General features: G+C 42.3%; 2 protein-coding genes and 1 long non-coding RNA gene across 3 annotated transcripts in view; 1 reads left to right on the forward strand and 2 right to left on the reverse strand.

Moving 5' to 3' along the window:
- The first annotated feature begins 643 nt into the window (after window positions 1-643).
- Window positions 644-14,657, forward strand: LOC134227636 (protein canopy homolog 4). The gene is made up of 3 exons (XM_062709269.1): window positions 644-691; window positions 756-935; window positions 13,983-14,657. The coding sequence occupies exons 2-3, from the start codon at window positions 760-762 to the stop codon at window positions 14,452-14,454; spliced, it is 648 nt and encodes a 215-aa protein (XP_062565253.1). The 5' UTR covers window positions 644-691; window positions 756-759; the 3' UTR covers window positions 14,455-14,657.
- The window catches only part of LOC134227635 (histone deacetylase 8-like), a 30,848-nt gene continuing 17,873 nt past the window's right edge, over window positions 14,452-27,426 (reverse strand). Inside the window, exons 4-7 of the mRNA XM_062709268.1 lie at window positions 22,050-22,156; window positions 21,621-21,986; window positions 14,617-14,817; window positions 14,452-14,555 (exon numbers count right to left, since the gene is read on the reverse strand). Coding sequence (XP_062565252.1) covers window positions 14,521-14,555; window positions 14,617-14,817; window positions 21,621-21,986; window positions 22,050-22,156 — 709 coding nt within the window. The 3' untranslated portion in view covers window positions 14,452-14,520. The remainder of the gene's footprint in view (window positions 14,556-14,616; window positions 14,818-21,620; window positions 21,987-22,049; window positions 22,157-27,426) is intronic.
- On the reverse strand, window positions 23,787-25,006 carry LOC134227637 (uncharacterized). The gene is made up of 3 exons (XR_009983714.1): window positions 24,065-25,006; window positions 23,922-24,001; window positions 23,787-23,864 (listed from the first exon to the last, which is right to left on the reverse strand). It is a non-coding gene; the product is annotated as an uncharacterized LOC134227637 (long non-coding RNA).

Consider the following 27,426-nt stretch of genomic DNA (forward strand, 5'->3'; position numbering starts at 1 on the left):
GAATTGAGCCATCCAACACAAAATGGGCCAATCAATAAGCAAAAACTCCCGCTATGGAAAGTACAGATCGCGCCACCGTAGACATGTTCTGTCAAACACACATGAATAGAAACATGCGTATACAGTGCCGCCGTTGTTTGGATGCGGTGAGTGCAAATTGAGTTACCTTGATTGATCCATTGGCTTCACTCACAAAAAACTCCGCATTATATTCATGAGTTCACACATGGATTTTTGCAATGAGGGTATACCCTATAGCTATAGCAAAATGGTTTCGACACATATATTCCATGCGCCCACATTCATTGCATGAGTTTTCATGTGGGTCATAGTATCCATGTGTGAATTTGTATGCAATTATGTGCCGACGCATGATATGCATATTTTAAAATACATGGATTGTTGCCATAAAGTATGTGTCGATTTTCCTGAGTGTTCCAATTTGAGCTAATTTTGAGTTATTTTAACTTAATTTTGGGTAGATGAGTTTAACCGTGTATTTGTGAATTCAAACTCAATTTTGAGTACGCTTGTATATGAGTGTATGTTTTTATTAATCGGTTTTCACATTTTTCAACAACAGATGTCTCTACTATGTGTAAGCAGGATAAATAAAACTCCCAGCTCTATCTATCTAAAAACAAAATTTGTATCTTGCCGGTATTTCAGCCAATCAGATTCGAGCACGAAAGTAAACAACGAAGTTAGTGATTCCTTATCAAAATTAACTAAAGCTTCCTAGAATATCGTTTCAGAAAGATGCGTATACTAGTGCAAATTATATATCTGTTAGTTCCGGCCGTTGTTTATTGTGGACCGGAAGAAAAGGAAGGTGTAAAGTACGCCAGCAAATGCGAAGCCTGTAAAATATTAGCCACTGAATTGCAGGCCCGCCTGACGGAAACAGGCAAGTCACACGATGTTATTGAGTTGGGGTAAGTGAGCTCTGTAGATATTACACTATCGCTAGGTACTGAAACAACCAACCTTTAGGGAACTGAGGCTAAGGCAAGATTTATTTTTGGATTGGATTATTGATAGCAAGCAAGCAGGCAAGATGGGGCTTAAAAGATTGGAACTTTTAAGCAAAAAGCCGCAAGTTGATTTTTACAATATATTCTGAATAAGTTCATGATACACTCAAATAATGAAGCATTTGAGCAATCAAATAATAAACGCATGTTGATTTGACAAAGTTGTCTTAGAAGTATGTGAAATGTAAATTTTGTAGATTTGTTATGATAGGACAGTAGTGACGCCGGGTAGGACAGTCAAGGCATTGTCATACTCATGATTATAGTAACAACATATCAGGATAATTGTTTTATGTAGTTGCAATACAGTTTAATAAGGTTTGATTTCTATATTTATAGGTCTATAAAAAAAATCATTCAATTATTATGCAGTTTAATACTAGTGACATACTGGTGGTATTTGTTCTTTCGTATAGAACAAGTTGTACCACTAGTGTGTCTTGTACCATGTACCATGCTGTCGTAGCCAAGCAAATCCGTTCACCAACTTACTTTTTTTTTTTTTGTTGAAAATAAGCGTTGGACACTTGCAAACAAATGACGTGTTCACGCCTCAAGAAACGAACGCTGAATGATCTTCATTTATTTTCTTTGTCCCTTTCCAACAATCTAGAATTCTATGTCAGCCTACTGAGATTCAATTTCAAATTTCTTCTCAGTATGCTGGCATTTCGAATGCCTACTACGATAGGATTTCAAAATCGTTATCATTTTGTTTTATTTAAATTCTATTTTATTTATCAATGTAACCAAAACTGGAAATGCTTTTTTTCAGGCTCACTTTATTTCCCACACATGCTTCAGTACCAAGTTCGATACACTATCAGCCAGGGTTGTGCTGAATCATTCTCATACGATAATTATTGGAATGAATCGCCTGCTTTGAGCGTGCTTACAGCGGCAAACTAGGAGTTAACTTTCGGAAATCAGTATGGCTAAATGCATCTACCCAAGCAACCAGAAGTTCAGATTTTACTTAAATTTACTCTTAACCGAACTAATTGGTTCACTATGGTTCACATTAAAAATACTAGAATAAGAGATCGGCGAAGACGCCATCTTGTTTCCAATCGAACCGTCAAAAGCGGTTCCATTTCGACTTGTTTACTTTTTGCACCCATAAGAAGCAAGCAAAAAGTTCAAGTGCTGCCAGTATCATTTTCACGATTTCTTGCGTTTTCATACGTTGCCATTTCGACAGTTTTTCACTCCGCCGGTCTCTGGTTATAGGGTTGCTAGTTCACATCAAGTTCCAAGCATCCTTAACGAAACTTTAAAGTTCACTTTAACGCTCCCACCATACGAAAAATTACTTAAAATGAGAGCTGATTAAGCCAGTATAGCCCTTCTTATCCGAACTTCTGGTTGCTTGGGTAATGTTTAATATCTCGAATCGAATCTCCCTCCTTAGCCGTGCGGTAAGACGCGCGGCTACAAAGCAAGACCATGCTGAGGGTGGCTGGGTTCGATTCCCGGTGCCGGTCTAGGCAATTTTCGGTTTGGAAATTGTCTCGACTTCCCTGGGCATAAAAGTATCATCGTGTTAGCCTCATGATATACGAATGCAAAAATGGTAGCTTGGCTTAGAAACCTCGCAGTTAATAACTGTGGAAGTGCTTAATGAACATTAAGCTGCGAGGCGGCTCTGTCCCAGTGTGGGGATGTAATGCCAATAAGAAGAAGAATATCTCGAAAATAAGCACCTTAATCGAAAAAAATATTTGGTAGGCGTAGTAGCGGACACCTACTGCAGGGCAGCAGGGACTATGTCCAAGGGCTTGACGATCCCTCCCCAGGCCATCTGCGAGTTGTGGGGCTTGCCTAGGATGTGGTGGGGTTTGACAGTGGGCCCTGTTAAACCTCTATAAAAAGCTGCATGTATCCGCAAGTAGGCCCCACCAAAGCGACCGTGTGCCGCTCAAAGCGCACAAGCCCAAGTCCTGGTGTTAGGTGGGACGCTAAACAGCCCTGACACGACGGCCCTCCGACGAGACAGGAGGTTTGCGCTGGCCCAATAAGCCGCCTAGAAAACCAATCATTACGAACAATATAAGAGATAATGCGACTCGATATAATCGGCAAAGACCTAGGCGACGAATACAGGATCACGATTGGAAGCTTGGAACATGGAATTGCAAGTCGCTAGGTTTCGCAGGTTGCAACAGGATGATCTACGATGAATTACATCCCCGCAACTTCGACGTCGTGGCGCTGCAGGAGATTTGCTGGACAGGACAGAAAGTGTGGAAAAGCGGGCATCGAGCGGCTACCTTCTACCAAAGCTGTGGCACCACCAACGAGCTGGGAACCGGCTTCATAGTGCTGGGTAAGATGCGCCAACGCGTGATTGGGTGGCAGCCAATCAACGCAAGGATGTGCAAGCTGAGGATTAAAGGCCGTTTCTTCAACTATAGCATCATCAACGTGCACTGCCCCCACGAAGGGAGACCCGACGACGAGAAAGAAGCGTTCTACGCACAGCTGGAGCAGACATACGATGGATGCCCACTGCGGGACGTTAAAATCGTCATCGGTGACATGAACGCACAGGTAGGAAGGGAGGAAATGTATAGACCGGTCATCGGACCGGATAGTCTGCACACCGTATCGAATGACAACGGCCAACGATGCATAAACTTTGCAGCCTCCCGCGGAATGGTAGTCCGAAGCACCTTCTTTCCCGCAAAAATATCCACAAGGCCACATGGAGATCACCTAACCAAGAAACGGAAAACCAAATCGACCACGTTCTAATCGACGGTAAATTCTTCTCCGACATCACGAACGTCCGCACTTACCGCAGTGCGAATATTGAATCCGACCACTACCTCGTTGCAGTATGCCTGCGCTCAAAACTCTCGACAGTGTACAACACGCGTCGAAGTCGGACGCCGCGGCTTAACATTGGGCGGCTACAAGATGGTAGACTAGCCCAAGAATACGCGCAACAGCTGGAAGTGGCACTTCCAACGGAAGAGCAGCTAGGCGCAGCGTCTCTTGAAGATGGCTGGAGAGATATTCGATCCGCCATTGGTAGCACCGCAACCGCTGCACTTGGCACGGTGCCCCGGATCAGAGAAACGACTGGTATGACGGCGAATGTGAGCAGTTAGTGGAAGAGAAGAATGCAGCATGGGCGAGATTGCTGCAACACCGCACGAGGGCGAACGAGGCACGATATAAACAGGCGCGGAACAGACAAAACTCGATTTTCCGGAGGAAAAAGCGCCAGCAGGAAGATCGAGACCGTGAAGAGACGGAGCAACTGTACCGCGCTAATAACACACGAAAGTTCTATGAGAAGTTAAACCGTTCACGTAAGGGCCACGTGCCACAGCCTGATATGTGTAAGGACATTAACGGGAACCTTCTTACGAACGAGCGTGAGGTGATCCGAAGGTGGCGGCAGCACTACGAAGAACACCTGAATGGCGATGTGGCAGACGAAGATGGCGGTATGGTGATGGACCTGGGAGAACGCGCGCAGGACATAATTCTACCGGCTCCGGATCTCCAGGAAATCCAGGAGGAGATTGGCCGGCTGAAGAACAACAAAGCCCTGGGGTTGACCAACTACCAGGAGAGCTATTTAAACACGGTGGTGTGGCACTGGCTAGAGCGCTGCACTGGGTCATTACCAAGATTTGGGAGGAGGAAGTTTTGCCGCAGGAGTGGATGGAAGGTGTCGTGTCCCATCTACAAAAGGGCGATAAGCTGGATTGTAGCAACTACCGCGCAATCACATTGCTGAACGCCGCCTACAAGGTACTCTCCCAAATTTTATGCCGTCGACTAGCACCAACTGCAAGGGAGTTCGTGGGGCAGTACCAGGCGGGTTTTATGGGCGAACGCTCCACCACGGACCAGGTGTTCGCCATTCGCCAAGTACTGCAGAAATGCCGCGAATACAACGTGCCCACACATCATCTATTCATCGACTTCAAAGCCGCATATGATACAATCGATCGGGACCAGCTATGGCAGCTAATGCACGAACACGGTTTTCCGGATAAACTGATACGGTTGATCAAAGCGACGATGGATCGGGTGATGTGCGTAGTTCGAGTTTCAGGGCATTCTCGAGTCCTTCGAAACCCGCAGAGGGTTGCGGCAAGGTGATGGTCTTTCGTGTTTGCTATTCAACATCGCTTTGGAAGGGTAATACGAAGAGCAGGGATTGACACGAGTGGTACGATTTTCAATAAGTCCGTCCAGCTATTTGGTTTCGCCGACGACATAGATATTATGGCACGTAACTTTGAGAAGATGGAGGAAGCCTACATCAGACTGAAGAGGGAAGCTAAGCGGATCGGACTAGTCATCAACACGTCGAAGACGAAGTACATGATAGGAAGAGGTTCAAGAGCAGACAATGTGAGCCACCCACCGCGAGTTTGCATCGGTGGTGACGAAATCGAGGTGGTAGAAGAATTTGTGTACTTGGGCTCACTGGTGACTGCCGAAAATGACACCAGCAGAGAAATTCGGAGACGCATAGTGGCTGGAAATCGTACGTACTTTGGACTCCGCAAGACGCTCAGATCGAATAGAGTTCGCCGCCGTACCAAACTGACAATCTACAAAACGCTAATTAGACCGGTAGTCCTCTACGGACACGAGACCTGGACGATGCTCGTGGAGGACCAACGCGCACTTGGAGTTTTCGAAAGGAAAGTGCTGCGTACCATCTATGGTGGGGTGCAGATGGCGGACGGTACGTGGAGGAGGCGAATGAACCACGAATTGCATCAGCTGTTGGGAGAACCATCCATCGTTCACACCGCGAAAATCGGACGACTGCGATGGGCCGGGCACGTAGCCAGAATGTCGGACAGTAACCCGGTGAAAATGGTTCTCGACAACGATCCGACGGGCACAAGAAGGCGAGGTGCGCAGCGGGCAAGGTGGATCGATCAGGTGGAAGATGACTTGCGGACCCTCCGTAGACTGCGTGGTTGGCGACGTGTAGCCATGGACCGAGCCGAATGGAGAAGACTCTTATATACCGCACAGGCCACTTCGGCCTTAGTCTGATTAAATAAAATAAAATAAAATAATAATAAGTAGCGGACACCTTCCTACATAACCGGTACCAAATAGTTTTTCGTGAAAAGTTCCTACGGTTGAGAAAACCCGCGTTAGATGTCTTTCGCCATACAAACTTCAGGTGGTTAACTCATGCTGGCTATTTTGCGCATATACTATAGTGCCTGGATGTGACAGCGGTGGGTAGAAAATCAGCCACTGCCAATCATTATCATTTGATAACTTCTCAGGTGTGAAAAGTAGGCGAGTTGTCGTCGGCGATAACTTTACAAATTTTGGAACCGATTATCTTTTAAGTGTAAACCTAACTAATACCAATTTAATCTCGATAATGAAGATCAATGGGATATTTGGCATTGTGTTTTGATGATATGCAGGAAAATAAGTTCAAAAAGAAACATTTACCAATGCTTAGAATCGAGATACAATAGGGCACTGCACGGACTGCTTTGTCTCATTCTTGCTACAAAGAAATTAGAAAACAACAAGGTCAGTAAACGTCAAAATTTATGAGGAACAAAAGAGAAAGAGATGTTTCCGTGCAGTGCCCTATTGGTCGGGGTTCAGCCAAACCGCACCAAACGGCTTTTCGACTGACTTGTGATATTTTGATCGTACAAGGACAACGGATACGGTCGGATGTATCGGATCCATCAGTGACACTGGATAGTGCTAAAACTCCAACGCAGATAGATTTATATTTCTATACCTACTAGGGTGTCCCAAAATTGGACCAAGTCTGGGATTTTGGGGGCTCAACCTTCAAATGAAAAGAAAAATTGTTCTACGACAACTCTGGGAAATGACGTTTAGGGGTGGCCCCGACGCGTTTTATGAAAAAAGTGCATTTTTTATAGGTAACATCGAAAATACCGGTATATCGGAAAGAAATTCGATGAAACCCATCCATTTTATATTTTTTACATTTAACTTAGGGTCTATACTTTATGGTAAAACTTTGATACCGCATGTTTTAGCTCTATATATTTTACACTGATGCTTTAAATGCCCAAAAATGATGATTTTTTCTTAATATAATAATTAATTTCCATGTTATCGTGAAACATTGCACAGCACAGCCCGAGTTGTCGTGGAACAATTTTTCTTTTGTTTTACCCTAAGCTTTCATTTGAAGGTTGAGCCCCCAAAATTCCAAAAATTCCAGACTTTGTCCAATTTTGGGACACCCTAATACCTACGTATTGTTCAATTCTCTTTTCGTACAATGGGAATGGGCCGCCTGTGTTCCTTTCGCTGCTCGTTGAAATTAATTGCAATATGAATGGACGGACAATCTGCAACACCGTCAAGTTGAAATTCCCGTCTGGGTCACCACGGCCATCATGGGTCGAAATTTCCAGTTTTCTCAAGCAGTTAAATGCCGACTTAGCAGAAATGGAGACTGTTTATAAGATGGGATCAGACCGAAGCTTAAACATCAAGTTCAAGTCTGAAATGCCAATGCGAGATGCATTGCGACAAAATGCTGATGCCGTTAATTTTCAGTATTCAAGTGGCAGAGTTGTGGAGCTACGTATGATAGATGCAGGAATCACAGTCCATTACGTGCGAGTGTTTGATGTTCCTCCGGAAGTTGGTGATTCGGATTTAGCTACAGTGCTCGGGTCGTTCGGAAAGATTCATCGCCTAATTCGAGAAAAATTTCCAGCGGAACTTGGTTTAGACCATTTAAATACTGGCGTACGAGGAGTACATATGGAGATTGAAAACGAGACTCCTCCGGCGTTGAAAATTTCGAATTGGGAAGCAAAGGTATACTACGATGGATTAAAAGAAAAATGCTTTTTATGCCAATTGGAGGGACACAGAAGGAATTCTTGTCCACAGAAGCAAAGGAAAACTCATGCTACAACATATGCTGGTGTGGTTGAGTCGGGAACAGCAGTGCTGCCGCAGGAAATAGACATCGAGGAAGACGTAATTGAAATAGCGGAGGAAGAAAATTTGCAATATGAAACGGACACGGAGCTAGCAGCACAAATAGAACAGGACAAATGGTAAAAAAAAATCCAGTTATATTAGAAGATGCGGAAGACAAACGTTTGAAGGAGATTGACGAAACTGCAGAACAGCTAGGGTTGGAGAACTTCAGGGACAATATTTCAAAACTTTCGGATATGATCGACGCACTGCCAAAAAAGGACAACCCAACAAACAACGACAAGCTACAAATAAGCATCTAAGTTGAATTATTGCTTATTTGTAATCTTCATAGCTGAATTAAAAGGATGCTGAATAAATCGCTTGACAGATTTCATCTCAGCATTTGATCCAACTAATATTTGACTTGGCCTATTTATTTGTTTACCACCTTTATTTGAGGTCGAACTAACGTTTTAGTTTTATCAGATTATAGCACATTGGGGAAGTTCATCAATGTGCTGAACTAATGATTTTCAAAATTCTCTGTTCGACTATGATGTGATGCTCTAAAAAGCAAGCATTAGACATCCTTCTTAACCGTTGTCCTTCTTAACCATTGGATTTCACCTTTACCGGATCTATCGCACAGTGGGAGAGAACATGATAATAGTTTATGCTTTTTCCGTTTGAAAGAAAATCATGATGGCTTGAATTGATGATACTTGGATAGGAAAATAATAATTTATTTTCAAGACATTGATGGATTCATTGTCAAGAACACTCAGGCTTTTTTATATTCGTGGGGCGAATGTGACACGGACGAATCGTCCACATCGACGAGAAGTAGCCGAAGCCGTGGGCATCCGCCCGGCAAGAAACAGCGATGCCACGACGGTGACGACGAGCAGGATGTGGACTTCCTTCCATAAATGGCTCTCACGTCATACAATCTCGCATCAACATCGGCACGATCACGAACCCCACAAAACTGAACGCACTCCGAACCTTCATAAGCAGCCAAAACCTCGATATCGTGTGTCCGCAGGAAGTCGAAAACGAACAGCTTTCCTTGCCTGGCTTTGTCGTTTTCGCGAATGTGGACCACACGAGGAGAGGCACAGCTGTAGCGGTAAAGGAGCACATCCATGTCACTCACGTGGAGAAGAGCCTGGACAGCCGACTAATCGCGCTGCGAGTGCACGACACAACGATCTGCAACGTATACGCTCCCTCCGGCACTGCTCAGCGCGCTGCTAGAGAGGAGTTCTTCAATGGCACGCTTGCCTATTATCTCTGCCACCACACCGAGAACGTCATCGTAGCTGGCGATTTCAATTGCGTGCTGCGTACGTGCGATTCGTCCAGCCCGAACACCAGTCCGTCCCTCAAAACAGCTGTACAGCAGCTGCAGCTACACGATGTATGGGAGAAGTTGTGTCCACGTGATGAAGGTTTTACTTATGTCTGTCGAAACGCGCGATCTCGACTCGATCGGATCTGTCAGCCGTGGTCTTCGCGACAAACTGCAGTCGGCCTACACGCACGTCTGCTGTTTCACGGATCACAAGGCGCTAACGCTCAGACTTTGTCTTCCCCCACTGGGAAACGAGCCCGGGCGCGGTTTCTGGGCCCTTCGACCGCATCTTCTAACCGAAGAAAACGTTGCCGAGTTTCAGTATAAGTGGCAATATTGGACTCGTCAGCACAGAAACTACGCATCGTGTATGCAATGGTGGTACGACAGCCACCAAATCTGAGCCAAAAATCAAATCTTTTTTTCTAGTGGAAATCTCTTGCCGTCTACGAGGAGTTCCACGATACGCATCAGCACCTCTATGCGCAACTACGGCTAGCATACGACGGCTATTATCAGCAGCCACAAATGATCACCACCATCAACCGGCTGAAAGGGGAAATCTCGCTTAACTTTTCAAAAGGACCTTAGTAACATTTTTTTCGTGAATTAATTTGAATAGACAGAACAGAACAGAACAGAACAACATGAAAGCTATTGATTGCACTATTCAAATTAAATCATGAAAAAAATGTTACTTAGGTCCTTTTGAAAAGTTAAGCGAGAAATGTTGGCACTGCAGCGTAATTTCTCCCACATGTTTATGCGCATCAACGAGACGCACGTGGCCGGCGAGCCAATGTCGATATTCCAGCTGGAGGAAAGACGACGGAAGAAAACAACGATGTCGCAGCTACAGACGGGATCGGATCGGATCGCCAGTCTCCGTCATCACCGTCGCGCTGGTAAGCTCATCAGCTTCGCTCTGGAGAACGCCTTCGATCGGGTGCGGCACTCGTTCTTTTCGAAACCATGCGGTCGCTCAGGTTCAACGAGGAACTCATCTCTCTTCTCTCGCACATAGCCAGTCGGTCCACATCCCGGCTGCTTATCAATGGGCACATCTCTCGATCGTTTTAGATCACACGGTCGGTGCGGCTAGGCGACCCGTTGTCCATGCATCTGTTCGTGCTCTATCCCCATCCACTGGTGTGTAGGCTTGGCCAAGTGTGTGGGAATGATCTGATCGTTGCCTACGCCGACGACATCAGCGTCATCGTAACGTCACCGTGGCAGATCGAGGCGATGAGGGAAGTTTTTCGTTGTTTTGGTCTTGCCGCCGGCACGAGACTGAATTTGTGCAAAACAGTTGCGGTGAATGTTCGGTTTTGCGAAGTGGCTATAAACTACTCATGTAGTCAAAATTTTGGGTATTTCCTTCGCAAACTCAATACGCTTGATGACAACGATGAATTGGAACGCGATGGTGGGAAAGTTTGCGCAACAAATGTGGCTACAATCTTTGCGCAAGCTTACACTGCACCAGAAGGTAATCACGCTGAATACGTTCGGCACGTCGAAATTGTGGTACCTCTCTTTGCATGCATACAGCAAAAATCACATCGACGATGGGATCTTTCCTATGGAGAGGAATAGTCGCCCGCGTTCCCATTATGCAACTTGTTCGGAAAAAGGACCATGGTGGCTTAGGCTTACAAGTCCCAGCACTGAAAGCAAAGAGTCTTGCAATAAATAGACACATAACAGAGATCGATTCCATTCCTCACTAAAAATCCTTTATTCTCCACGCAAATCTTCGCCCAGCAACTCCAATAGACAATCCCGACATCAAATCAATCCTTTCAAACTTATCCCACATTCCTCGCCAAATCTTACAAAACCCCTCCGCCGATCAAATCCACCAGCATTTCGTACTGCAAACTGAGCTACCAAAGGTGGAACGAAACAGTCCGGCAGTTGACTGGCCACGTGCGTGGCGCAATATACGCATGAAAGAGCTATCATCAGCACAACGTACATAACTCTATCTTTTCGTGAACGAGAAAACCGAGCACCGTAAACTGCTACACGTGATGCAATTAGCAGCTGACGAGAACTGCCAGCACTGTGGCAACCCCGAAACACTTCAACACAAGTTTTCTTCCTGTACTCGTGTCGGCCCGGCATGGACGGTCCTGCAGTAGAAGCTGGCGGAAGTAACGGATGGATGGAGACGACTTTCGTTTGAAAACCTCGCGAAGCCCACTTTGCCAGGCATACGAAGAGTAGCTCGTGTACAAATTCTAAAACTTCTAATTAATTACATCTGCTACGTTAATCTTTGTAATGGAAGAATTGATGTAAACGCTTTAGAGTTTGAACTAACAATAGATTTTTGAATTCGAAACAACATTATAAAAACTAACATGAATTTGGCAAAATAAACTGAATTTTAAACCACAAAAAAAAGCTTTACAAAAAAAAATGAGTTTGCTAAAAAGCTCCTGTTTAACACTTTTTACGGACCTTGAATATTTTAAATATGTCACAGTTTCATATCGCCTTCTCCCACGTTATACTTGGAGAGGTTTTAGACAATATAATACCTCCCTTCTTTTTTCATGAACAACCGTCCATATAAATTCTGAAGGTTGGGAAAGACCTTGTATACTTACCAGCCACCCTTCTAAACTGTCAACGTGGATTATAGATGACCCTAAAAGCATGGTATATTTTATGGACGGTCCTCAGGACACATCACGCAATGCTATGTGTCTTTTTGTGTGATAGTTATATCTCTTTTTTAGTGTGACAAGTATGCGTCCATTTGTTCGAATGTGACAAATTGACTTTAGATTGTTTTTTTTGAGTTTTCTAGAATAAAACCTCTGTTTTGACAAAATATTTCAAAAATACGTATCAAATTTTGACGTTAGACATTAAAACCTCAAAAATGTTAAAATGTAACATGTAACATTTATGCGTCCAACGGCAGAATATCACTGTCTAAGGAGTTTTGGCTGGTTGGGAATTGTTTTATGACTAATATTTAAGCTGCGGAGAGATGTTAGTTATAATTCATGATTATTGATTATATGTTTTACGTTTACCTCTAATTTCAATTAAGTATAAATCTTAGAGAGCTTCTCTTATATTTATGCGGTTAAACAATTGTGTTTGGCAGTCGTGATATCTGAATTCTTCCTGTTGCAGGTATGTCTGATGTTATAAGTTTAAGTAGTTCAACAAAGTAAAGTAATAAATAATCAGTCTATTAGTTATTATAGTTTCCTGTTAGGGCCTGATTAAAACAGTTTTTTATACAAAGTCTCTTTCAATATTTTTCAGAGTATTCAGTTTTGTGCCGTAGTAGCTTTCCCATCAGTAACGTCTAAGCCATGTTCCTATCATACAAAAGAAGCTCTAAAAGTCCGTTCACATACTTCATCACTAATCTTCTTCTTCTCTTTAGTTTTAAGACGCTTAAGCTACCCTCTGGCAGCCATTCGCCTGTGGGTATAAACATTAATCGCGATTCAGTCTTTTAAAGAAAATGCGATGCATCTTGATAAATTTGTTGACTATATTTCAACTGACCACCTTTATTAAAACGGACACTGGGCTTATCAACGTTGACCCCATCATCCGTGGACAGGGAACAGTGTCCACTTGATTTTGACATTGTGCGAAATGTTATGCTACTTGTTAGCGTATGCCGCGACCTCGTTGAGAGGATGGGACGGGACGTAGATTTTTGGAATGCGGTGAACACAGCTGCTAACTGTTCACCAGATCATGTAAAAATGCAGCGTAGATTGCATACCGAACAACTGAAACTGCACATTAGGGTGGCTCAAAAAACACTTTTTCAATTTTTTTGATGGGCCGCCCTCTTATTCGGTTCTATTTGATGCCCTGATGCTCTGGACAAAATTTCAGCCAAATCGGTCAACGTTTGGGCGGTGCTAAACTCGTTAAAAGTTTATATGGAAAAATGTATGCAGAAATATCCAAAAACAGTGATTTGCAGTTGGACGGTACAATTTACGATCAAGAACCATGATACTCATTCAGTTCTTGTAGAATTAAATACAGAATGTTATGCTGAAAACCGCGAGAAGATTAGAGTTTTTTAGGCAAAGATATTAGCATTTTACTGGAGTGTTGTAGGGGTGAATTTATTTCTTTTCAAATGTAAAAGAAACGAAATTTGCTCAAACCCCACTACAGAGAAATGCAAATAACTTAGCCGGGCAAACTCTAATCTTCTCGCGGTTTTCTGCATGACATTCTGTATTAAATTCTCCAAGATCTAAATAAGTATCATAGTTCGTCATCGTAAGTTGTGCTATCCAACTGCAATTCACTGTTTTGGGATGTTTCTGCATACATTTTTGTATATAAATTTCCAACGAGTTTAGCACTGCCCAAACGTTGACCGATTTGGCTGAAATTTTGTCCAGAGCATCAGGGCCTCAAATAGAAACGAATAAGAGGGCGGCCCATCAAAAAAATTGAAAAAAGTTTTTCCCATACTAATTTGAGCCACCCTACTGCACATTGTTGACACTAGGCTCACTCATAGTGCGTCATTGAAAATATGTACTGACATGTTTATTTGACTTTTTTTTTTCGTAGAAATGATAACCAAGTCCAGTGATACGATTGGTTTTAAGAGATTGCAGTGCGTTCAATAACACTGATTATCTTCTCTTCCATTGCAGCTACTCGGTGGACGACGTGAAGCCCAAAAAACGAACCGAATATCGACGGAGCGAGCTCCGGTTGCTGGAATCGATGGAGAACGTCTGCGACAGGATTCTCGAGTACAATATCCATAAGGAGCGCAAGGATAGTACACGGTTCGCCAAAGGCATGTCGCAAACCTTCCAAACCCTGCATGGTCTGGTGGACAAGGGTGTGAAGGTTGATTTAGGCATTCCATACGAATTGTGGGATAAGCCGTCGGCTGAAATTACTCAGATGAAAACGCAATGCGAGACGATGGTGGAAAATTTTGAGGACATCATAGAAAAGTGGTATTTTAACAAACAGGAAGAGGTTCCGCTTATTAAATATCTATGCGAGGATCGTGTTTTGAAAGCAAATGATCACCAATGTTTGTATGAGACGTTGAAAGCAAAATCTGACGATGACGAAGGCGATGATAGGACGGAAAAGAAAGAAGAACTGTGAAACCAAATAAATTCATCTATTTGTAATTATGATTTTTTATTGTATAGTTATATCTAAATAGTAATTTCATACCGTTTTCACAACATAGCGTTCCAAGTTATCTGAAAAAAAAATAAGAATACGATGTCAATTGAAGATAATAAATCATAAGTCATTTGTCACCTTTTATACAACGTTCATTTTCTAATAAATTGTCTTTCGTATTATGGTCTTTTGTATGTGTTGGAAAGACTTCCAATGTAAAATCAGGACCATAGTCCATAAAGAACGCATTTTCCGGGATGTCTCTGGAGATTGTTTGTCCTACGATGAGGGCAGTAAGCTGTGTCCAATATTTTGCTGTATTGATAACGTTGTAACCTCCTGGAAATTGATGAAAATCACTTAATATGAAACATAAAAATATCTAGATTAATACACCTAGCTTAAGTGGTACTTTTCTCTTGCATCATAAATAGTAATTTTTGCTTATTCTACGTCTCGGCTTTGGGTGATTCAAGATTGTCAAAGAATCCCGAATATTCTCACGTGAGACGACCGTAGATTTCAAATAGGAGGTATCGGTATTCTCATTTCATTCGAAACGCCTCACCACCTGCGAGACGTAGAAAAAGCATAATTTGTTATACCGTCAAATCTGGCGTAATAATTTCCGTACAATGCTGAAATTAACGTGGATTGTCTGGCATAAGTAAGCAAACGATTTACGGATGTTTCATCCCCATGGACGTTGTGGTTCTTTCAATTCGTGCTCTTGAAAAATCACTAAAAAAAACACGTGGTTTCCAAGCTGGCCGATTTGTGGCTTTGTTGTATAATCACCTAAATTGAAAGCTTTCTATGCCCGCCATTGCATGAGTATGTATCTTGTGTGGCAATTACAATGGATACACTATGCCCAGGGAGTTGATAATATTTTCAACCCGAAAACATCCTAGACACCTACACCGGGACCGAGAATCGAACTCGCCATCTCCATATTGGCAATCCTACGCCTTTGCTCGCACGGCTATTGACCTTTCCTTTTGTTTTATTTTTTTTAATATTCAGAGGCGTAAAAAATGTGGGTTCTTTGAGAAAGTTGACCTTAAACAAAAACCCAACTTAATTCAACGAGTGGTGATACGGCCTTTCTCGCATTTAGCCAAGACACCAACCTTATATGGCGCTTATACAGTTCGTGTCCATTTTCTTAATAACTTTTAAATGCAATGGTCGATCGTTATCAAATTCAATAGTGATCAACAAGGCTTTGTCCTCTGTCGAATGCAACTTGTTGCGAGAAAATCGGTTAAGAATTACTATATGAAAAAATGGCTAATGTTTTTCGGTTTTCGTGTGCATACACACACATACACATGGACAGACAGACATTTGTTCAGTTCGACGAGCTGAGTCGATTGGTATATAACATCATGGGTCTCCAAGACTTCTATAAAAAGTTTGATTTTTGAGTGAAATGATAGCCTTTCGGTACAACTTTGCTGTACGACAGCGGTTCTCAACCTGGGGTACATGTACCCCTGGGGGTACCTTCGCTGGTCCTAGGGGGTACCTCGGACAAAAATGCGTAATGGCGGACGTATTACAATTTCAATCAAAATTCATTTATAAAGTTTTGATTTTTGTGTATTTTCTATTTCAAAAATTTATATTGTACATAATATGTAATGCGACCAATAAATCCCAATTGATACAACCAGCACAATGTATGAAGGGCTGCGGAACAAAAGATCCAACGAACAAAACGTTGAATGAACAAAATGATTTTTTTTTTTCACCAGAACTCGATTGCTTCGTTGCAAGAAAATTAGAAGCATCCTTTTACGCCTCTCGGAATCCTTCTTCCAAGCAGCTCGAAGGCTTCCTTTCAAGAGGCTCGGAAGCCTCCTTTCAAGTGGTTAGGCTGCATTCTTTCAAGAGGCTCGAAAGCCTCCTTTCAAGAGGTTCGGAAGCCTCCTTTCAAGATGTTCGGAAGCCTCCTTTCAAGAGGTTCGGAAGCCTCCTTTCAAGAGGCTCGGAAGCCTCCTTTCAAGAGGCTCTGAAGCCTTTTTCCAAGAGGATCGGAAGGCTCCTTTCAATAGGCTCGGAAGCCTCTTTTCAAGAGGCTCGGAAGTCTACTTTCAAGTGGTTCGGAAGCCTTCTTTCAAGAGGCTCGGCAGCCTCCTTTCAAGAGCCTAGGAAGCCTCGCTTCAAGAAGCTCAGAATTTTTCTTTCAATAGGCTTGGAGGCATACTATTAAGAGGCTCATAAGCGTTCTTTCAAGATGCAACGGAAGCTTCCTTTTAAGTGGCTCGAAAACCGCCTTCAAGAGGCTCGGAAGCCTCTCTACAAGAAGCTCAGAAGCCTCTAATAAAGAGGCGCGGAAGCCTACTCTAAAGGGACTCAAAAGCTTAAAGGAGCTTCCCTTCAAAAGGGCTCGGAATTATGTTTTCAAGAGGATTGGAAGCCTGCTTTCGAGAGGGGGTACCTCATATTATGCAAAACTTCGAAGGGGTACCTCTCAAGAAAAAGGTTGAGAACCGCTGCTGTACGAGAAAAGCAAAAACCCCTGATTGATCCACCTAGCGGTGTTTTTTTGTATGTAAATCGTATTTCGGCCATAACGTTTGATCCCATTGTCCGATTTGGCCAATTCATGACTTCAATAGGAAACAATGGGAAAGGATTCCCCGTCGAATGCAACTTATTGCAAACAAATCGGATCAAGATAAGTGCCTAAAAATGAGTGAGTTTTATTCTGCGCACATACATACGAACACGCACACACATACAGACAGACATCATTTCAATTCGTTCAGCTGAGTCGATTGGTATATAACACTATGGGTCTCCGGACCTTCTATCACAAAATCGTCTGGGAAGTGCTTCCGTCTCTCAAATAGTCAAATACTCCGTGTGCTTCCAAGTTTTAGGTCCATAAAGAACCACCGGTCTTATGAGTGTTTTGTACATGATACATGAATTCCTATTCGGAGTAGGCCGACCATACGTACCGCATTTAACGGGACAGTCCCGTTTTTTGAACTTTATTGTGCTGTCCCGTCTTAATCTTAAAAATCCTCAATTTGTCCCGTATTTTTATTGATTCTTCCAAAGAGCTCCAAAATATTATTCAAACAAATTCATTATTTTAGGCAATTATTTTGGGAATCTAAAATCAAAATGTTTATTTTAGATTATTCTTTTTGAATCTTCCGAAGTAGGCAATTCATTTTTTTTCAAATCTGCTTTACCACATTTTTTTTTTTAATAATTTGATTTTTTTTTGAAATATTAAGAATCATTCAAAGTCTTTCTGAATAATTCTGAATATTTCAAAAACGACGGCACGAAAAAAATAACTTAAAAATCAATTGAATAAAATCGACTTTAAGGGAAAATTTAGTCAGATTGAAGGCTAGGGTCATCACGCACTTTAAAGCTACACACTAACTTTTTCTTTCTCGAGCTCGGCAAAATCGGGCACCGCTGTAGCTCAGTAAATTTCAGAACTGAACTTCGGCATAAAATTTTGTTTATTACTGATTTTCGGCAAAATATTTACCATATCTCAGCAACTGAAACGTCACTTTTACTGAGATCTCGGCAAAAATCATGTTTGCTGAAACTCGGCGGTGCCCATCTCGGGAAAATAAACAAAAAATGCTGAGATCTCGGTGAAAAAAATTAAGTGTGTAGTTTACACATCAAGAGCTTGTCTGCAAATTTCGCTCTCATGTGTGTGGACGGGATTTAATATGATATTCCGTTATGAAAAATTAGAAATTCGGCCCGATTTAAAATATAATCCAGTAGAAATCTCCAAAAGTTGTAAACCAGACTGAGTTTGGTTGAGTCTCGCCTTTTTTGGGAGCACATGGGAACAAAATCAATAGACAAGATTCCCAGGTGTGAGGCTACTTTAAGGGTCTGTCTCAATTGGATAATTAAACTCAAATTAAACTTAAAAGTGACAGTTCAATAATTATCGAATAACCCTGCTGGATGAGCAGGATTACTTTTGACAGATATCGAATCATTATTGGTCGATGTCTTATTGGAATTGCTGGGTAGCACGCAGCCATTCTTATGGCCGGCTGAATTTCAAATTTTCGAACTGTCAGTTTTAAGTAAAATTAAATTTGATTCGGGAAATGAGACAGAGCCTAAGCATCATTTAAATCAATTTCGATCAAAAAGGACTTTGAATAGATGAGATAAGACATTTATTCTCGCCAACAATATTCATGGAAATAATTAAAATTACGTTTTATTAATGTGCTTTCGTTGTTTGGAATCTTGTAATTCTTTCCGCATATTTTCCCCTACTAATATTCATGATACAGAGATTTTCTCAAAACCTTAGACAGGATTTTTGTCTTATGTTTGTCATTTTCAATTATTCAGAATTGGATAAGTTATTGATATTGGTCAAAAATAAAATCCTTAATGCATATCTAAGAGTAGATCAAAATAAAATTTCAAAATTCTACTTTATTTTAAACATTGAACATTTGATGAGTGCAATATTTGTAGTTGCGTATTTTTCCACAACTAAATTAATACAATAGAATGTTATGGTGGCAAATGACTCACTATAAGATATTTCTGATTTCTTTAACAAAAATGAAAATTAAGCTCACAAATTTTGGAATTCCCACAACTTTTAAATTTTATCACAAGGTTTATTGAGATTTCCCGTTTTGCAAGCGCGTTTGTCCCGTTTTTTTCACCGAAATGATTTGGTCAGCCTAATTCGGAGAGACTTCGGACTACAAATTAGGTTGATCCGTCGTAAGTAGAACTAGGAAATAGCTAGAGTGAGAATGGAAAGTTCATAAACTTTATTTGAGCAGCAGTATCACGACAAGATCCGCGGACCAAAAGTAGGGTAGTTGAACCTTACTTCAACATCCAAAGCAAAAGGTAGTACAGAGGAGAGTTTATTTATGAGTAAATTAGATAAACACATAAATAATGTATATTGAAAAAAAAAATAGGTTAGCGTTCAGCTGTTTGATTTTCCTGTCGGTATACACAGTTCTGCCACTTTTTCAAATGTTCGGCCGCCAATGTTCATTTATTTATTTATTATCAGGCTAAGGTCGGAGTGGCCTGTGCAGTGCATAAAAGTCTTCTCCATTTAGCTAGCTCCATGGCTGCACGTCGTCAACCACACAGTCTGCGGAGGGTCCGCAAATCGTCCTCCACCTGATCGATTCACCTTGCTCGCTATGCACCTTGCCTCCTTGTTCCCGTCGGATCGATGGCGAAAACCATTTTCACCGGATTACTGTACGACATTCTGGCTACGTGCCCGGCCCACTACAGTCTTCCGATTTTCGTGGTGTGAACGATGGATGGTTCTCCCAGCAGCTGATGCAATTCTTGTTTCATTCGCCTCCTCCAAGTACCGTCCGCCATATGCACCCCGCCATAGATGGTACAACACTTTCTTTTTGAAAACTCTCAGTGCGCGTTGGTCCTCAACGAGCATCGTGTCCGTAGAGAACTACCGGTCTAATAAGCGTTTTGTAGATAGTCAGTTTGGCGGAGCGGAGCGTTTTGCGGAGTCCAAAGTACGTACGATTTCCTACCATGATACGTCTCCGAATTTCTCTGCTGGTATCGTTATCGAAGATCACCAGTGAGCCCAAGTACACGCCAATATTCATATCATCCTCGAAACAGATAAATTGAATAGATCTGTTAAAAATCGATGCCCGCCTGTTCCACATCCTGCATGACACCTCCTAGTGCAATATTGATCAACAAGCATGATAGTCCATCACCTTGTCATAGTTCCTGGCGGGATTTGAATCAACTGGAGTGTTTGTTCGAAATCTTCACACAATTTTGCACACCATCCATCGTTGCTTTGATCAGTTTCGTAAGCTGCGATGGAAAGCTGTTCTCATCCAGGATTTTTAGCTCTACGCGGTCTATACTATCGTATGCCGTCTTGAAATCGACAAACAGATGGTGTATTGGCACCTGTTATTTACAGCATTTTTAAAGGATTTGCCGTACAGTATAAATCTGACCCGTCGTCGAGCGGCCGTCAACGAAGCCGGTCAGTTAACTTCCCACAAACTCATTTACTATTGGCGAAGATGATTTCGAAGATGATCGCTCGAAAGTTCTCACACTCCAGCATGTCACCTTTCTTGTAGATGGGGTATATGACCTCTTCCTTCCTCCGGCATCTGACCAGTTTTCCAGATACTATCAAACTGTGCAGAAAAGTGGCGCATCCTAATGAGTTTAGCTCCGATGCCATCCTTATCGGCTGCTTTATTGATTAGCATTCTGACAGCATTCTGACCTTCCCTCCAGATGGGGTTGGTTGGTATCGTACTTTCAGCGCCATTTAAGTGCTCCTCCAAGTGCTGCTTTCACCTTTCGATCACCACAAGTTCGTCCGCCAAGATGCATATTTCGGCTCGTGGCACGAAACCTTTGCAGGATGCGTTAAGTTTCTGATACAAGCTGTTCCATCTCCTCGCACTCCGCTTCTTCCAGGCGGCGTTTTGTTATCCTGAAAGATGCGGGTCTGCTATCGCAGATTCCGCCTATAGCTTTCTACGCTCTGCATGGTCCCTTGCTACAACCACCCGCACTGCGTCCTTCTCCTCTATAATCTGTCTGCACTGTTTTGCACCACAGATCAGCTACCCCTAATATGGGAAACAGACGCTGTTGTGAGCCGTACTTCCTTGGTAAACAGGCGCTATGGGTAGAGAACAGACTGCGCTTTGAGCGACACACGGTCGCTTCTTTGAGGCATACTTGCGGATAAATGCAGCTTTTCATAGAAGTACAACAATTTGATAATCTTAATCCTCATTGCTTGATAGCCAGTTTGGTATTAATGTGTTTTCATAGGATTCGGCTGTTCGAAGCATGAAAGCGATTATTCTATTTTTGGCTAAAATGTGTTTTAATGTTTTAATAAGCCTTTTAAAATTGACGTCCTATATGTCTTGCCGGGTTGTTTTCGCGCTGCCGTCAGGGCCAATCAAACACAAAATATCGTCAAAGTGTGACGACACGTGGACAATTTCCTCATTCTAATTTCCATATAGACTTGGAACGACTCGTGTTCAGTCAGTTTCTGTCCAAATCAACTCAAATTTTCGAAGAACATAAGACACAATTAAATGAGCGTAGTACAGTATACTTACCTCCACCCAGAAATACAAGCGGCGTATTCCATCTCAACACCTCCTGAACACATTTCAAACAATCATCGGGAATAAGATTTGTTCCGCCTAAGTGGTCACCAACAATAACGTCTCCGCCGCACTGTACAATACATACATCCGGTTTGAATGCTCTATACGCGTCTGTGGCTATGCTATGGAAATATTTCACAAACGCAGGCCCAGCAATGCCCCTTGCATACGGTGCATTAACAGTGTAGCCCTTTCCGGGTCCATATCCGACATCCGAGACATCACCGGTTCCAGGGAAGTATCCTGGTTCATATTGGTGGAAAGAGACAGTCATAACATATTTACTGAAGCTAAATGCATCTTCCACTCCGTCACCTGTCGAGACAAACTTCTTTAGTTCAAACTAAAAGAAAGATACAGCGATATTTATTTAAATACCGTGATGTACGTCCAAGTCCAAATAAAGAACTTTCTGAAATCTGGTCCGTAATTTATGGATTCCAATCACAATATCGTTGACATAGCAAAATCCAGTAGCCTTGTCCCTGCAAAAAGAAGTTAAAGTATGATCTCAAATTTCTATAAAGAGCTTCATTTAACTGTCTCAACAATTATTTAAAAATCGATTGTAAAACCTGCCTTCAGAACTTCCTAAACCATTATCCTGAAAATATTTCATGCAGGTACGCAACGTAGAGAGCATTATTCGACTACTTAACTAGACCAATTGAATCAACTGTAACCATGTAAGTGGTGTTCCAATGTTGGTTCAGCGTTATAATCAGGCCACTGACACCCTATTGTTCAGCCAAGATGTACCAGGCACATTTTTTTATATTGATGTTCAATGATGACACCGCGCTTGTCCCAGGCTCGGTTATAACGGATCATGCCTTTATTACAAAGATAGAAATCTAGCAATTTCACATATGGCCAGTTTATTGTTGCTTATATCAAATAGCAAAACACTTTTTAATAGCCTTAGCTTTAAATAGCTTAATGACATGATAAAGAGTTCAGTATCTCCCCGCTAATTCGGACCTCACTAATCCACAGACTCGTAAGTTCGGAATTGTCCGGATTAAAAAGAAAAGATATTTTAGTTACTAGATAAATATTGTCGCTGTCGTCGCTGTCCGGAACATCTTTTGCTGGCGAGGATAGGGGATCTAAATGTCAATGAAGGAAAAATACATACGATTTGACAGTTAGGTACCACACATGTTTCGGACAGCAGAACAAAGGGAACCGAAGCGACAATCTTTATCTGGTAACTAAAATATCTTTTTTTTTAAGTATCAATATCCATTTAAACACATTATGCTGTCAGTTTTCAAATTTGTGCTGTGACTTTGTTGTGGTTCATTTGTATGGATTTGACAGTCGGATTAACGAGAGAAACTTCGATAGTTCGACCATAAATTTGTCGGATTAGCGGTGGTATACTGTATCACTTAAAATTCCTCGTAAATGCTTGTTGAATAGGCTAGACCAGAGGTTCCCAAACTTTTGGATATGCGACCCACATAACAGAATCCCATATTGCTTGCGAGCCACCAGGTACCAAATATAATGATTCTTTGAAATCAGATAAAAATGATTTCGCGGTTGATTTTACAAACCAAAATAAATTGCGAAAGTCTTGTATTTTTTTCTATTTGATTTGGATGACGATTATATTTGAATGGGATTTGGATTAGATTTGGATTTGAATCAGATTTGAATTTGATTTGGATCGGATTTGAAATGGATTTGGATTTGATTTAGATTTGATTTGAATTGGAATTGGGTTGGATTTAGATTGGATTTGGATTGAATTTGAATTAGACTTGGTTTGGAATTGGATTTGAATTAGATTTGGATTGGATTTCAAATGTAATTGAATTAGAATTGGATTTGAATTGAATTAGGATTGGATTTAAATTAGAGTTGGATTGGAATTGGATTTGAATTAGATTTGGATTGGATTTGGAATAAATTTGATTGAATTTGGATTAAAATTTTTGTATTTATGAATTAGATATGGATTTGATTTGAACTGGATTTGGGTTGGTTTTGGATTGAATTTGGATTGGATTTGAATTAGACTTGGATAGAAATTGGATTTGAATTGTATTTGGTTTAGATCTATATTGGATTTAGATTGAATTTGGATTGGATTTGAATTAGACTTGGTGTTGTGGCCAGTTATCGACACGGGCTTTCGGACGCTCTATCTAGCAACTCGGTTTATGTGCTGGAGTATGCTTTAAGCTGTAATTAAGCCTGATTGAGTGTTTCTGTAGTTATAATACGTAATCGTCTACTTACAATTCTAAGTCCTTTTATTTATAAACTTGTCCGTGTCAATCTGGTAATGTTTCGTTACACTAACAATCGTCGTATGTGTCCTATATAACTCAAATTTCATGTTATTTATTACACCTACATGTATTTCTTTGTCGTGTACTTACAACGTATGATTGTGTTATTTAATAAATTGTGTAATCCAAATAATTCACTGTATTTAATTTTATTCTTCACGTGTCTTACTAATCCAATGTTCTTTTTTATAATTTATTATTGTTTTCGTCTCATTTCCCTTAAGTCTATTTCTGTGTCACGCATGTCAATGTCAATTGTCAACCGTCATCTTGACGCTTCTACCCTGGTGGTGATGTTGAGCTCAGCCTGGCTAGGTATCAGTGTTGCCAAGGTGATTCCGATCTTCAACATTCCCCGACCCGTATTGCTGACCACCCTGATCAGCCATACTGTGCTTCATCACCTCAAGCACGACTAAGCCTGTTACTGATCTCTGCATCGTCCCGTTGGTAGTCTGAACATCTGCTCGCCGTATTGTTCCATCCTTTCCTCCGTATACCTTCACAATCCTGCCACGCTTCCAGTTGTTTCGTAAACCAGCGTCCACTAGCATCACTAAATCGCCAACTTGCAGTGGCTTAGATTCCGACAACCACTTGGACCTACAATTAACTAGAGGCAGATACTCCTTAATCCATTTGGACCAAAATAGATCCAACAGATGTCTAATATGGTTCCAATTGGTCCTTAATGCTTTGCGCTCGTCCAATAACATCTGTGCTGGCTGTACTACGCCGCTGGAACTTAATAACAAGAAGTGGTTAGGTGTAATGGCCTCATCAGCTTCGCATTCCAGTGGTACATGTGTTAACGGGCGGGAATTGATAATGGACTCCACTTCCGTTAAATAGGTATAGAAGGTTTCTTCGTCTGGTCTTCTTTCCGATGAAATAGTTTTCAATCCAGCCTTCACCGACCTCACAAGGCGCTCCCAGGCCCCTCCCATGTGAGGCGTAGCTGGTGGGTTGAAGCGCCATTGTGTATCGGCATTAGTGAATGTTCCGGATAAATCCTTGTTGATGCTCGCTATCTCTTCTTTCAGCTCTCTGCTTGCTCCGATGAAGTTGGTCCCTGGTCGCTATATATTTCCTGCGGTGCTCCTCTTCTCGCTATGAACCTCCGTATAGCCATTTTACATGCTTCAGTGGATAGACTTCCTACTACCTCTAGGTGCACGGCTCGGATAGTGAGACATGTGACTAACATTACCCACTTTTTCACTTCATACCTTCGAACACGCAGCAAGAAGGGTCCGCAGTAATCGATACCTATGAACGTAAATGCACGAACATAGGGGGTTATGCGAGCCTCAGGTAAAGGTGCCATCTTAGGAAATCTTGGGCTAGCCTTGTAAACGGCACACCACGAACATCGTTTTGCAATTTTTCGAACGATGACTCGGAGACTTGGGATATGGTACTTTTGGCGAACTTCGTTGAGTACAGTTTGACTATTGCCGTGCGCAAACCGTTGGTGATACCATAAAACGAGTAATTCGGTGTAGTAGTGGGTTTTTGGTAAAATCACCGGAAATTTGGCCTCATATGAGGCATGAGAAGAGTTTCTCAATCGTCCGTCCAATCGTATTATCCCATAGTCATCAATGAAGGGACATAGTTTGCGCAATGAGCTGTCCTTAGCGAATTTCTGCTGTAGATGGGGTTCGAGCTGCTTATTCTTGTAGAGAATACGTAACTCTTCGGGGTAAGCTTCTCTTTGAACGCAGCGCCATAGAATTGTTTCCGCTTCCTGGAGTTCGTTACTTGACAAAACGTATGGAGCGGGAACCTCGACAACAAATTTCTTCCTTGCCACAGCAACAAAACGACGAATATACCCAACGGTTCTAATCAACCGTTGAAGATTGGAAAATCTTCCGTAATCCACTATGGGTTCTAGAATAGCTCGATGATGTGCTTGCAGCGGGCGCAGTTCTTCCATTGTATCCGGTGTTGGCAGCTCCTGCGTAGGCCATTCTGATTCTTCCTCATAGAGAAATGCTGGACCACAAAACCATCTGCTGTTCTCTTGAAAGCTGGGTCCGTTGCCCCATTTTGTAGCTTCATCCGCTACGTTGAGGCGGGATGGGACCCATCTCCATTCTTCCACCTTCGTCTCATCCAATATTTCGCCTACACGAAAGGCGACAAACTGTCGGTATTTCCTTTGATCTGACTGTATCCACGATAGGACAGTTCTCGAATCACTCCAGATAATTCGCCGGCTGACTGTTAACGTGTGACTTTGCTGTATAGATTTTAGTAAACGTGTACCGATGACCGCCGCCTGAAGCTCTAACCGTGGTATAGATAGCGGCTTTAAAGGTGCCACTTTTGTTTTGGACGAGACCAATGCACAACGGATCCGATCCTGGCTTATAATTCGAAAATAAGCCACGCAAGAGTACGCTGCTTCACTGGCGTCTACGAAGATGTGGAGTTGTAGAGTTTCGAGACTACGGGGGCTGTAGTCCGGGAAGTAGCAACGTGGAATTTTGAGTAGAGGGATTCGTTCAAGAACGGCGATCCAAAGCCGCCATGTTTCTTGGAGTTTTTCTGGAATGACATCATCCCATCCGATGTTGGTTCGCCAAATATCCTGAATCAAACATTTCCCGTGGATGACGAATGCTGCCAACAAGCCTAGTGGATCAAACACACTCATCACGACGCGCAAAACTTGTCGTTTAGTTGGTACACTTGTACCTTTCACCAGCGATAGGATGTCGTTTCGAAAGTTGACAGCGAAGATGAAAGAGTCTTCCTTCGGCGTCCAGCTGATTCCCAGAACTCGTTCGGTATCCGTCCCTTTCCCGACGGTGAAGCTCTTCGCAATTTGTTGTCCGGAGTCCCTGACCCGTTGCATGACCTGTACCGAATTTGACAGCCAATTCCGAATTTCAAAACCAGCCTTAGCATGAACATTCTTTACGTCGGTCGCCAGTTTCACCGCTTCTTCTATAGAGTCGAGACTGTCCAAGTAGTCGTCTACATAATGATTTTCTGTAATCGCTACCGCAGCCTCTGGAAAGTCTTTCCTCCATTCTTCCGCGTTCCGGTTCTTAATATATTGAGCTGCAGACGGAGAGTAGGTCGTTCAATAGATTGCCACGTCAATGAAGAATTCTTTTACAGGCTCATCAGGTTTATTTCGCCACAAGAACCTTTGAGCTTGTCGATCTTGTGGGCGAATTTGAATCTGGTGAAACATCTCTTTGATGTCACCTGCTATGGCAACTTGGCGTTGCCGGAAACGGTACAACACTGTCGTTAGCGAGGTCAACATGTCAGGACCCTTTAGCAACATGGAGTTGAAAGAAATTCCGTCTATCTTGGCTGCAGCATCCCAGATGACTCTAACTTTACCGGGTTTATTGGGGTTTAGAACGACCCCTAAAGGCAAATACCACACCCGACGAGGATCACTATTAGTAGCTTCTTCTACTGTTAAT

The sequence above is a fragment of the Armigeres subalbatus genome, chromosome 3, assembly GCF_024139115.2.
Source record: "Armigeres subalbatus isolate Guangzhou_Male chromosome 3, GZ_Asu_2, whole genome shotgun sequence".
In the NCBI taxonomy this organism is placed as follows: domain Eukaryota; kingdom Metazoa; phylum Arthropoda; class Insecta; order Diptera; family Culicidae; genus Armigeres; species Armigeres subalbatus.